General features: G+C 37.9%; 2 protein-coding genes across 2 annotated transcripts in view; both read left to right on the forward strand.

The window, feature by feature from the left end:
• Nucleotides 1–2,027: 2,027 nt before the first annotated feature.
• Nucleotides 2,028–9,440, forward strand: LOC107684779 (kinetochore protein NDC80 homolog). Its single transcript, XM_016481135.1, has 17 exons — nucleotides 2,028–2,243; nucleotides 2,672–2,781; nucleotides 2,927–3,007; nucleotides 3,162–3,288; nucleotides 4,125–4,297; nucleotides 4,456–4,558; nucleotides 5,295–5,384; nucleotides 5,505–5,598; nucleotides 6,264–6,364; nucleotides 6,653–6,797; nucleotides 6,876–7,081; nucleotides 7,750–7,896; nucleotides 7,982–8,071; nucleotides 8,351–8,443; nucleotides 8,596–8,726; nucleotides 8,807–8,909; nucleotides 9,188–9,440. The coding sequence occupies exons 2-17, from the start codon at nucleotides 2,693–2,695 to the stop codon at nucleotides 9,311–9,313; spliced, it is 1,899 nt and encodes a 632-aa protein (XP_016336621.1). The 5' UTR covers nucleotides 2,028–2,243; nucleotides 2,672–2,692; the 3' UTR covers nucleotides 9,314–9,440.
• Nucleotides 9,441–11,440: 2,000 nt separating this feature from the next.
• mosmob (modulator of smoothened b) overlaps nucleotides 11,441–12,986 on the forward strand; it is a 5,050-nt gene continuing 3,504 nt past the window's right edge. Inside the window, exon 1 of the mRNA XM_016481136.1 lies at nucleotides 11,441–12,123. Within this exon, the coding sequence (XP_016336622.1) occupies nucleotides 12,012–12,123 (112 nt within the window). The 5' untranslated portion in view covers nucleotides 11,441–12,011. The remainder of the gene's footprint in view (nucleotides 12,124–12,986) is intronic.

Genomic DNA, 12,986 nt, shown 5'->3' on the forward strand with positions numbered 1-12,986 from the left:
TAAAACAAAGGAGTAAAGCTGTTGGTGACAGCTCTGCATGAAGGCTCTGCTCCCCTGGAGGAACAGAGACTTTCTCCTCAGAGGAGTTCCGCTCTGAGTTCTTCGTCACGGAAGAGCAGTGATCACAACTGATGCATCACTGACAGGCTGGAGAGCTGTCTCGGAGGGCTGGTCATTGAGGGGCATGTGGAGCTCCTTTGGTCTTTGGAACACACAAATGTGCTCGAACTAAAGGCAGTTTATCTTGGCCTTAAGGGGTTGCTACAGTTCATTCATCACAAGCATGTGTTAGTGAGAACAGACAGCACCTCTGTGGTGTTTCATAATTCACCAGGGTGGGACAAAGTCACTACGCTGTGCCGTCTCCAGGTGACTAAGTAGCTACTGACTTGGGCATGGCCCTGGCTAGCATCTCAGAAAAATTCACATCCAAGTTGTGGCAGCTGATATGCTGTCCAGGACCGGGCCTCTCCCAGGAGAGTGGCGCTTACACCCAAAATAGTGGGTCAAATTTGAACCTGTTATAGGGAAGCCCAGGTCGATTTTTATGCATCCAACTCATGGTCAGGAATGGTACTCCCTTATAGTACAGGAGGACTGCTCTGGCCTAGGTGTTCTCAAAATCTCAAAAATGGCCAACAGGATTATTGTATGCTTTCCCCCTTTTCTGTTGATTCCTCAAGTCATTCAGAGGATCAAGGAGGGTCATTAACCTGTGCTGATGGTGGCTCCACGCTGGCCAGGAAGGCCATGGTTCCACCATTCCAGACCTGATTCGACTGGGTGAGCGTGATTTGACCAAGTACAACATGTTCCTGGATCAACATCCTTGTTGATCCTGGAACATCATTCCAATCAACCAATCAGTATTTACTTTTCAGGAAATGTCAGTTTTAGGCTTACAATCAGGATTAGGTGCTTCTACACCCTTGTTGGTCAGCTATCATTTCCCTCTGATTTTAGGATTAAATTATGGGTAAAGTTAGGTTTAGGGGTAGGGATTGGGTTAAGTCTGTATTTTTGGACAGTAATGTTGATCCAGGATTAACAAAAGATGTTGATCCAGGAACATGTCTTACTTGGCAAAATCATGGTGACCGATTTGACTGATACAGGGCTGCCCGTGGCAGCTGTTTATAGTGCAGGAAGCTCCACCTCCAGTGTCATGGTCATGAGAAGGCGGAACGAAGGTTATCATTCTATTAAGACCGTAGTGACGGTCAACCTTCGGTCTCACAGATCCATAGTTATATTCATAACTTATGTTCTATTCGCTTTTGTCATGTTGCGCCGCTCGTGTCTGGTGTAGACACGTTGTTTTGGTATTGGTGAATCTTAAGTATATTCATAATCTGCTTTACATTTACTTGGCACTGGCAGTATTTTCACAAACTTGTAACTTACTCAGAGCAGAACCATGCAGCGTTCATTTATATTTCTACATGGCTCCCTGCAATACAACTCTGATCCTTCAATCGCGCCATCTAGTCTGTTATTGATACAGCCACAACTGCTACAACTGATAACGGAGCGCTCAAGCGGGTACTGTGAATCATGATGAGGTAATTAAAATGTCAAATTAATATTTTGCGTTCAATTATTTACTCATCAGGCAATGATATGCAGTGTAGTCTTTATCACCCTGCAGAGGTTTATGTGTAAAATAATCTGCTGACTGTACATTATCCCTCAGCCTTGCCACGGCAGCCGCCCCACCAGTTTGGGAACCACTGGGTTAAATTATCTTTTATAGTCGTTGGATTATCAGTAGATATTTTTTGTAATCTGTGCATTTATGTTGAATAATAATACGGTTTACATATATTGTGGACATAGTAATTCATTTAGTTATGTATAGTAACGAATGTTTTAAAGCGAAAAGTTCAAGTTAAACCACTGGGTTAGGTGCAAAATTGACACTAAATCCTAAAAGTATGTTTATTGTATACTGAACTTCTTGATGCACAGCGCAGTCTCCGCCTCACCAGCAGGTGGCAGTACGGCGCTCAGCCGCTCAAACGGAGGCGGTGACGTAATCCGAGATATCCGTTGAACAGCGTTCGCGGAATTTTTTAAAAATCCAACCGAAGTATCGACGGAAGAATATACCAGTATAGCGCAGTACATGTATATCCCACTGTAGTGTACTTTACAACCTTATACATTTAGTATGCTGATATACATTTCTGGAGTGTAGTTTTTATAACCCGAGAATCGTCCATCAGCTGAAGTTTATATCGGAGGTATTGTTCGGTGCAAAATTCTAATTTATTTCGTTACTAACACAAGTAATGTTACTTCATTCGTTATTCAATTAACACAATTTAATGTAACGTTATTTTGTAATATTTGTTATTTGTTTATGTCTCGAGAGTTTTAGATGGTTGTTGGCGTTTCTCTCTCTCTCTCTCTCTCTGTGTGTGTGTGTGTGTTTATTGCTTATTTTCCACACGTGTAAACAAGCTACACATTTATATTGCTAACATATTAGGCACAGTATAATTACAGTATAGTTTTGCTTTGAAAAATGTCAAGTATTTAGTGTATCTGCGTACTTTTGTTTTTACACATTCATGCTATAGTTAATAGACAATAGTTAAAGCTCTCTCGAATCTTGAATGTTATCAGTATAATAAGGTAATAATGTCATTTATCTGTCCTATGTGTGAAGGGGGTGTTTATAAAGGTCAAAATGAGTCGGCGACCCAGCAGTAGATATTCTGAGATGCCCATGCGTGTGACAGACCAAAGGACGAGTCTGGTTAACGCCACCCCTCAAAAGTACATCCCATCTGTTTTTTCTATTATATGACTTGAGAGTATGTTGAGTACACATTGATGTGGTTTTGTTGTCCTAAAATGCTTTCAGCAGGATACATGAGTTATGTTACAATATATAACATATTTACTTTTGATTTAATTACAGTAAGGATAATGTCTTTGGCAAGCTGAACATACCTAAACCTCAGTCTACCACATCTGAGAGACGAACAAGCTTTTTTGGAAAGTGAGTCTGACAGTGAAAGTTAAACAAATGTTGCATGATCATGATTTTGTGATTTGTCATTGTGCATTATAATCCTTAATGATGCCATACAGCGTTTTCTTAAATCTTAATTAGTTAATCATGTATGTCTTCACTTCTCTGTACCTCACCACAGAGGCATCGGGCTAGGTGGCCAGAGGAACAGCATGTTTGGGGCTTACGGGGGCCCAGAGAAGATGAAGGACCCAAGACCCCTACATGACAAAGCTTTTGTCCAACAGTGTATCAAGCAGCTTTGTGAAGTATGAAATTGTGTACATTTAAGAATATTGCAGGGTTCAGTACAGCACAAAAATAATTTTAATGTGTCTTTTTATTTTTTATTTTTTACTGGATGTGAATTGGCCAGATTTACCTTGAAATTTGAAAGCTTCAAATTTTATAGATGCACTTATCCACCTTATTCTTCAACGCGGAAGTAAGCCTATGGGCGAGACTTCCTGTTCATTAGCCGCTATAGGGAAATAACGAGAAGAATAACGTGCAGTAAACGGTAAAACTGTTTGTACTACAAACCAGTGTTCATAATTAAGATAATACATTAAAATAATAAGGTAAGAAACACCAATTTGCAATGTCAAGCAGCCAAACGAGCTGTTTTGTTCAGCTAAAAATAGCTGGACGCAGATGACACCGGAAGCCAGTCCCATAAAAATGACAAATGGCCGCTTCCACTCTTATGACAAGAATAACGTGGATAAATTCTTGAAATAATAATAAAAAAAACGATATTGACTAAAAACCCAACAAAATGTCTAAAATTTTAACTAATATATAAAAAAAATCTAATTCAAAATTGAACAAAAACTGTAATAGTATATTAATGCTATTAAAATAACACCGCTATAGAAGGTTCATGGGAGTTTCACAGGGCTTTCACCATAAATGGATTTTTAAACATAGTAAGCATAAATTGCTCTGGTTATTTTCAGCTCTAAATGTATAAATTTCAGTTAGAAAATTATATTTTATTAGGCAGTCAAAAAAACTATCCTGTAATCATGAGCAGCAAGAAAAATAAAAAATTAATTGGACCAAAACCCTGGTTACAATGAGTATGTTTTCTCGTTATTTCTAGTTCTTGGTGGAGCGAGGCTTTCCAGGCAGCGTCACAGTGAAGTCTCTCCAGTCTCCATCCACAAAAGAGTTTTTAAAGATATTTGAATTCATCTACACTTTACTGGAACCATCCTTTCAGATGCCCACTGCCAAAGTGGAGGAGGAGATCCCAAAAATGCTCAAAGATCTGGGGTAATGACAATATGAAAGAACAAAGCACAACTATATTAATGCATTAATACATGCTTTACGAATCAGTTAAAATATAGTAGTCTGATGTCAAACACGTTTTGATTAACCATCCTGTAATCTGTCTTAGTCACTAAGATATGGTTATGGTTTCGTTTCAGATACCCGTTTGCGCTCTCAAAAAGCTCCATGTACTCCATCGGTGCTCCTCACACCTGGCCTCAGGCTCTTGGAGCTCTTATCTGGCTCATCGACGCAGTCAAGGTGACTTATCCAGACCTTTAACAGGGTTATGTGATCTATAATCTGTATATAAAACTGTTATGATATAAGGGAAACCTATTAATTAATTATGGCCAGTCAGTGTCACTTTCACTATTGCTCATACTTGGGGTTAAGGGTTCGTTCAAATCCTTATCTCACAGTCTACATGGGGCGGAACCGTTTGAGGCTCTCTAGGATGTCAAAGCAAATGTTCATAAATGTACACTAATTCAAAAGTTTGGGGTTGAGGTTTTTGGTTTTCAAAATTCACTTATGCTCACCAATGCTGCATTTATTTGATTGGAAATATAGTAAAAAAAAAAAAAAAAAAAAGTTATATTGTGAAATACTGTTACAATTTAAAATGACTTTTTCTGTTTTAATATATTTAATATGTAATGATTGTTTGAAGAATAGAAAGTTCAAATGAGCAGCATTTATTTGAAATACAAATATTTTGAAACATTACAAATGTCTTTACTGTCACTTTTAATCAATTTAATGAGTCCTTGCTGAATAAAAGTATTTTTAATGAAAGTGTATGTCAGAAATCAAACAGGCTTCCATTTACTGTCAGTTACTCATCCAGTGTAGACAGCATTGATTGATTGATTAAAATAGGTTCTAATTGCTTTGGACATGGAGTGGGCTATTTTGTCTTGGGGAAGTAAGCAACCAGTTACATGCAATAGGAAACATTGTAGCATTGCCTGACATGTAGATTTGGTCTCTGCAGCTCTTCGGTGGTCTGAGAGAGCAGAGCCTGCTGTTCTCTGACTTCTCAGATGAACCGTGTGATATAGAAGATGGGGCCGAGTACAACAAGGTATCTAATGAGACAAAGTCAGCATTGACCGTTTCAGCAGTCATTTTGTATATTTTACTCTGAATTGTAGATATCACACATTTGCCAAATTTGTGTATATGTGCTGTGTTAACTCTGTAGCTGTTGATGGAGTACTGCTCTGACACCTACAACAAGTTCATGCAGGGAGCAGATACATTTGATGATGAGGATGCCGACTATGTTAATAAACTAAGTAAGTCATGTTGCAGTGCGATGGTCAAAACTGTAAACTGGGCTTATTTGGATGGGGGGGGGACTTTTTTTTTTTTTTTACTTTTTGAACAACTTAAATTAAATATAGTAGTTCACTCAATATTCCCTGATACTATGGAAGTCAGTGGGAACCAGCAGCTGTTTGGTTACCAATATTCTTCAAAATGTCATCTCAGCAGCAGAAAAACTAAACTAATGCATGCCTGTAACAACTTGAGGGTGAGGAATTGATGGCAGAATTTTTGGGTGGACTATCCTTTAACACCTGTTATGTACCAAATTTTAGTTTAAATTTAAACCGTTAAAGTATTTTCTAACTGCATGTTATATAAACTCTGCAAACTTGTGTTAATCTTGCTCCACTTTTGAGTGCATCACCCACCCACGTCTCAAAATCCAATCAACAACCGATGCGATAAGTCATCGCCCTGTATTTTTTCTTTTTTGATAATCCGTTACTCCCAGATGTGTCACATTGCTTTTCTACAGCATTCCGTGTGGTATAAAGTATAAACCTTGCATTTAGCCACTAAAACCAAAAATATGTCTTATGTTTTTAATAACCCCGATCTTACAAAATATATTTTTTTTATAACTAATGCAAAATACAGTTTCATGGTTAATACATTTTCTGAATTCTCTCAGGGAAGCTGTACAATGTGGATGAGGCGCTGTTACAGTCCCTGCAAGAGAAACATGCAATGCTGATGGAGCATGTGGAGAGACTTGAAAGAGAAAGCCAAACTGTGAGTCTGTACATGTGTTTCCTTGTCATTTCTAATGAGGATTACTACTTACCAGAATCTACTAATTTTAAAATAATAGTCAAGTCAGTCAACCCTGTGAATTACACCTGCTGGGCTTCTCTCAAACACCTTCATGAAATGCCAAAAATGTATATGATCCCAGATATAACAAAGAAAAAAAATTATGTATTGTGAGTACTAGGGTAGATGTGACATAGGACATTTAAGGTCTTACATATACAAAGAAAGGAGTTTACACTAATGTGTGGACTACGTGTATGTTGACAGGATCGTTTAGCAGGGAAGAGGACAGAGAAGCTCAGATTGCAGGCTGATCTGCAGAAGCTGCAGAACTATCGTTGTACTCTAGAGGCTCATAAAACTGGACTGGAGAATAAAGCTGCTGTACTAGCTGAGGAGCTCGAGGCTGCTGGTGAGAGAGATTACAAGATGCAGATGCAAATGCCTTGACGTTGAGTTCAGTTGCTTAATTTCCCTGTTCTTTGTGCAGATATGCAGCTGGAGGGTCTGAAGCAGGAGAGGACGAGGCTGCAGCACATCCTGGAGAATCAGAAGTTCACTCCAGCTGATATTGAGCGTATTAACAGAGAGAGGAATGAACTGCAGCAGACCGTTCACAGCCTAAACCAGAGTCTAGAGGAGGCGGAGCAGCTGGTGTGGAACGAGGAGGTCAACCTGTCCAAAGCCAAAGAGAAGGTCAGGGATTTACAGATGTCCCAGCCAGTTGATCTGAAATCACATACTGTTTGAATAGTTTTCATAATTTGTTTAAGTACTGCCTTAGTGACCATTAAAAAAAAAAAAAGTTCTATATAGTACGAATATGTGTAGTACGATTGAAAACCGGACATAGTACCATATTGTCATGTGACTTATGGTGTCATTTACATTACTTTACTCTCATTCAAACTCCTCTCTATGGCCTCTTTGGAAAATCTGAGATTTGTTGTTAATATAGCATAATGAGACATTTACAAGCAATTTTAAAAAAGGCTGGTCATTTTTTTTGATCGAACAAATTCGGTAAAAGAACTTCAGTGCAGCATAAGGGTTAAACGAGGAAGATACAATGCATCTGACGTAAAGTGACCAACCAGTTTGTTTTTACTTGCCGTGTACATAAATCTGAAAAAGATGATAGATAAACCAGCAGAAACTATAACCGAAGAAATTAGTGGCTCAAGAAAGCAAAGTAGAACTAGATCTTACAGTATCAAATAGAATGAATGTCTTTCAAAGATTTGATGACAATTGCTTGGTTTCTATTAATAATTCTAAGGTTCAAAAAATCAGTTGGATCCATCTAGCTGTTAACATGCTGTCTAACACGTGTAAACAATAGAATTTTTCTCATTTTGTTGCAGGCGGAGATGATGGTTGCTGAGTATAATAAACTGGGTCGTAAGCTGAAGCTCATCCCGCAGTCTGCAGAGAACGCCTGCGGTCATGACTTTGAAATCAGAGCAGATTACAGCGCCACAACCATCACGCAGTACAAGACACAGATACAGGTACCGTCGCTACAGCTGTCCATCAAAGAGGCTTCATTTTTGTAACGATTAAGGACTTTAATTATTCTTTTCTTAACTCTGTTAGAACCCTCTGAAGAACATGATGGTAGATGTGGAGGATGAATACAGCAGACTCACCAATGTGAAGTTAAGTTTGGAAGAGACTGTTGAACAGGTGCGAGACTTCCATTCGTCCTCTTGTAATTTATCTTTTAAGCATTAATGGTATTAAATTTGTGGATGGAACAGGAATCACACTCTTGCTTGAGCGCTGCAAGTCAAATGCAGCACAATTTCATGTTCTACAGTCCCACAGTTTCAGAGCAGCTCGCAATGAATTCCACTCATTTATGCCAAAGGATTATGAATTATAACAGTGTTTAATTTATGGTGTTCACATTGTAACATGTTGTAAATAGTTGTAGTGCATATCACCATTCCAACTGTTTATTAGGTGAAGTCCAACATCTTTGATAAGCAGAATGACATCAAGCATCTAAAGGAACAGGTTCGCAGAGTCGACCAACAGCTTGAGCATGACATGCAGGTACAATGCATTAGCATTTCTGATGTTAAACCTGCTAAAAATATCAGCCTGTATGTTCACTGAATTCATGGGCTTTTTTATTGATTTTCAGAAGTGACACATTTGAAATGGTCACTCAGCACATGTGATTGAATTAGTTATGCTGTGTGTAGGAAATGGCACAAGAGGAGGAGAAGTGGGCAGCTGAGGTGGACTCCGTTGAAGCTCACAAGAAGCGTTTGGAAAAGAACGTGATGCAGGGATTCGAGGAATCCGAGGAGGAACTCAAAGCTGCCCAACAACAGTGAGCATCTGAACATCCACTTCATTCTTAATGCGCCACCTGTTCATCTTCTTTTACATGTATCTGAACTTCTCCATCAGGTATCACGTGGTCGTGCAGGAGACTAATGAGGAGAACCGCATGGTGTCCAAGAATCTGACTGATGTCCTCAATTCCGCAGCAAATCACCTGTGTGCAGTTGAAGTATGTGATGCTTTTGCTCGCAATTACCAGAAACATCTCGACTTTATATGTGCTACATGAGCTGGAAGATTTTGAACACCGAGATCTATCAACTGCAACTTTTATTAATTTTTAATTATCTTGCTGCACTTTCTGATTTAAAGCAGATAGAATGTGATTTGTAGCCAAAATAACTAATAAAAATTATTCTTTACATAACCTCCCATTCTTTGTCTGAAATGTTCACTTTTATACTGGTGTAGAATTTACCTGTAAACAAAAACATCTTTCTTTTTTAGAAACACTGCAATGAGCAGCTTAAAAGGTTTGGTAAGCTGAAGGAAGTCATTCGTGAAGATGAGGCTGACATGAAACAGCTAACGGATCTAGTGGATGACTTCATAAAGAAAGTGAACAACATTTAACACCTGATAGCTTGAATTTGTAAACCGTTAGACTTCAGTAAACCGTTTTACTGATGTTGTCAGATTCTGGTCATGAAATAATATCGGAGAAGACATTGTCTTTGGAGACAGAATCATACTTTGTGTATTTATCGTAACAGTCTGCTTATCTTACTTAGATTATTATGGTATCAGACTATTAAAATGGCATTAGTTTTACTTCCTCTTTGTGAAATAAAAATATGTATTTGCTATAAGTTAATGATTAAACACAAGGACACTTACTATATACCAAACCAAAATCAGATATAATTGTCCTTGTGAAATTATGCATGTGTGAAAAGGCACATGTTGTACATTCTCTAGAATCTAATTGTGTAACATACATTTGCCCTCACAGTTAGTTGGATACCATATGCCACATTGCAGTGCGTTTAGCTCATCTTTGCTGTCCATGTGGACCAGAGATCCATTCTTGCCTTATTAGTTCTCGGAGTTTATCAAAATTTGCGGGCTTCTGCTTGTCCACTCGCCTTTTGAGGACTGACCACAGGTTCTCTATGGGATTGAGATCCGGGGAGTTGCCTGACCACGGATCCAAAATTTCACTGTAATGATCTTCGAGCAACTCCTTTATCACTCTTGCTTTGTGACATGGTGCTCCACCATGCTGGAAAATGCACGGATCATCACTCATGGATCGTTGGAAGAAGTCGCTCTTGCAGGACGTTTTCATTAAGAGACAGAATTAATATGTTCTCACACTCCTTGTCAGTCAGATGTGACCAGTGTAAATTTGAATCAATTAAATAACTACTATATTTTAGTTCAGTTCTATTTAATATTTTGAGGAGATTTTTGGTACTAAATATGTGCAATAATTATGATCCATTAATAACCATTTAAAATATAATATTTTCTAATATGCTTAGTAGTTCTATTACAATTAGTGTAGTATTTAGGGTTAAAATAGAAAACGTTTTTAAATGCAAGTGCAAAGAGGCAAATTAAAGGCATTGATGGCCAGAAAAATAATATTAATATGTAATGCCATGATTTAACCACTAGATGCCCGTATGGGCTGTGTAATGTAGCCTATAGCTCTAGTCCAGGTTTATTTTTCGGGTTTGCATCCTAATATATATTTAGACATTATCAAACACTCGATTTTTATAAGTTTCGATTTTTTAAATGTCAAATTTAAAAAGGTTAATTATTCACATCCCAGTGTTATTTTATATTCACGTAAGCCTACATCATAAGTAAATATTAAAAAAGGCAAGCAAATACAAAATTTAACAATAAAAAAATATTAAAATAATGTTTATAAACACAAGGCAACCAACTGCATTCAGCGAAACTCTTTATTCTATTCCTTGAATGGGCAGTCTTCATTGAAACTCATTCGACATCCTACAGGGAGAAAAATAATGCAGAAAAACTAAAAACGTAAAAATATGACAATTAGCATTTGGTTATGGTCGCTATTAAGATGTTTCTCACGTTATCTAACTGCAATTATAGTATAACTGTCTATTATCTAACGATAATATTACATTAATAACTACGCCAGAGCGCGCACACACCTCACGCACCGGATGCCGTGCGCGCGCCCAAAGACAGTTGGACATAGTGGTGTATTAGAGGTAAAATATGATATAAATACTGTTTGGTTAAGCAGATAAACATCAAATTTGAATTTTTGGGTGAACTATCCCTTTAAATATAACGCAAACTAATGAACTGCGTTAAAATGTCAAAAAATGTCTTCAATTTACCAGCGAGTCAGTGTCCTTGAGAAGAACTGAAATGAATGGGCTTCAATGCTGGAACTCAAGCTACTTTAGAAGCTCAAGAACTTACAAGCTCTTGGTGCATAAAGAAGATCTATAAAGTTGCAAAGACTAAAGTCTCAAATCAGGCGGGGCATAGAGGAGAAACAATAATGTACAGTATGTGGAAAATAATGTTTTTTGAACCTTAAACCGCATACACACATTTCATTACACCAAATACACAAAATAATGTTATTTTTAGCAACATCATATGATCCCTTTAAGCTATTTTGAAGAAACTATTTTGTTCAGTGACGTTCCAGTGAGAGCACAGAACTGTCAAAGGCAGGTTGGTGACGTCACATGCTGCGTCATGTTCTCCTGCCCCCTCCGTTATTCCTTACAAAGGGAAAACATCTCGCGAGCAGGGTTATGTTTTGAAAGGTTCGCGTACGCTGTTTTACGGTATATTAGTTCAAATTGAAACGCGGAAGAACGTAGGACAAGAAGGACAACTGTAGTTATCGATACAGCCCGACATTTGCTAGAATATCCGATAACAGACTCGTGCGTTGTGGAATCGTTTTCCTCTTTCAATGATATCCATAATTCAAGAGGGAAGATCCAACACGGATGTAACACATAGGAATACTTGGGATTTTCCTCACAGCCGTGCTAAAGTATGGTCTCGCCTTTCAGGCTGTTGTTAGTGGAGTTCGCGAGGGGTAATGTTTTATAATGGGATGATGTTCAATGCTGAATGTCATACTGCTGGTGTTTGCATCATAATCCCTCAACTGACATTCAGATGTTGTCTTCTAGAACTGCATGAAGAGCATCTCCATGAGGTTCCCTCTGAAAAGAGGGAGTGAAAGTTGCATCCATCTCATACAATCCCAAACATCTAATAGCCCTAAACTCATTTGTAGTTCACAGACTGAGGTATGAAAATGGATAAACTCACCATTATTTCAGGATGTCTCTTTCTCGCGGCAGATATCTTCGCTATTGCAAGTATTGTAAATCCAGACTGGATCAATACAGGCGGTCAAGAGGGTAAGAAACTTAATGTTCAGTCAAATACCATGGTAACTCTTTAGGTAGAGCACACGTGTATCTGCATCTGCCATGTTTTTAGAGCTATCAAGCATAAAGATCCAAAAAGTCCATTACAAAACAATTGATATGACTGTAATGTATTTATCTACGCATTAAACAAGCATTTCCTGCTGCAGTTGGACACATTGTACTCAAAAAAGATAGGACAGTATTATTTTCCTTTCTCTACACAACCATTTATGGGTAGAACATATAAATATATAAAAGCATCTGGCATTAGCTGATAAAAGCCAGTGATTAAATGTTTTGCATTAGTTAGATGCGCAGAAGAACGCTTTTAAGCTAAATGTGTTGTTGATTACTCAGTGTGTTTGTTGCTGTATTAATGAAGTCTGTTGGGAATTGCCTTCCACAGAGATGAGATTTACCAGCAGTTAATTAGTTGGAAAATTGTTCTGTTATGTAAAAGTGGGAATAATATTAATAGAATGTTGTTGCTGCAAATTATCTTACAATGGATCCTCATATTTTCCACTCAACGTTAATGCTCAAATTTAAAAAATCCTTTAAATTATTTTGACTTTTAACACAATATGGGCCCCAGCAGGGTCTACATATGTTAGTTTTGTTAAAGGGGTCATATGATGCAATTTCAATTTTTCCTTTCTCTTTGGAGTGTTTACAAGCTCTTGGTGCATAAAGAAGATCTGTAAAGTTGCAAAGACTAAAGTCTCAAATCCAAAGAGATATTCTTTTTGGGAGAGTAGACTACAATGCCGGCTGTTCTGACTCTCGACTGTAAGTAAGTTTTTTATATTTAAAGAATTTGCCACTGATGATTCAAACGCGAGTTTTGAGCA

Source organism: Sinocyclocheilus anshuiensis, unplaced genomic scaffold (assembly GCF_001515605.1).
Source record: "Sinocyclocheilus anshuiensis isolate Anshui unplaced genomic scaffold, SAMN03320099.WGS_v1.1 scaffold537, whole genome shotgun sequence".
Lineage (NCBI taxonomy): Eukaryota > Metazoa > Chordata > Actinopteri > Cypriniformes > Cyprinidae > Sinocyclocheilus > Sinocyclocheilus anshuiensis.

What these genes read in the sequence shown, in the direction of transcription:
- LOC107684779 (XM_016481135.1), top strand. Translation starts at nt 2,693, where the DNA reads ATGAGTCGGCGACCCAGCAGTAGATATTCTGAGATGCCCATGCGTGTG. An exon ending in GTATCAAGCAGCTTTGTGAA is followed by an intron (nt 3,289 to 4,124) that starts GTATGAAATTGT and finishes CGTTATTTCTAG; the next exon opens with TTCTTGGTGGAGCGAGGCTT. An exon ending in AGTACAAGACACAGATACAG is followed by an intron (nt 7,897 to 7,981) that starts GTACCGTCGCTA and finishes TAACTCTGTTAG; the next exon opens with AACCCTCTGAAGAACATGAT.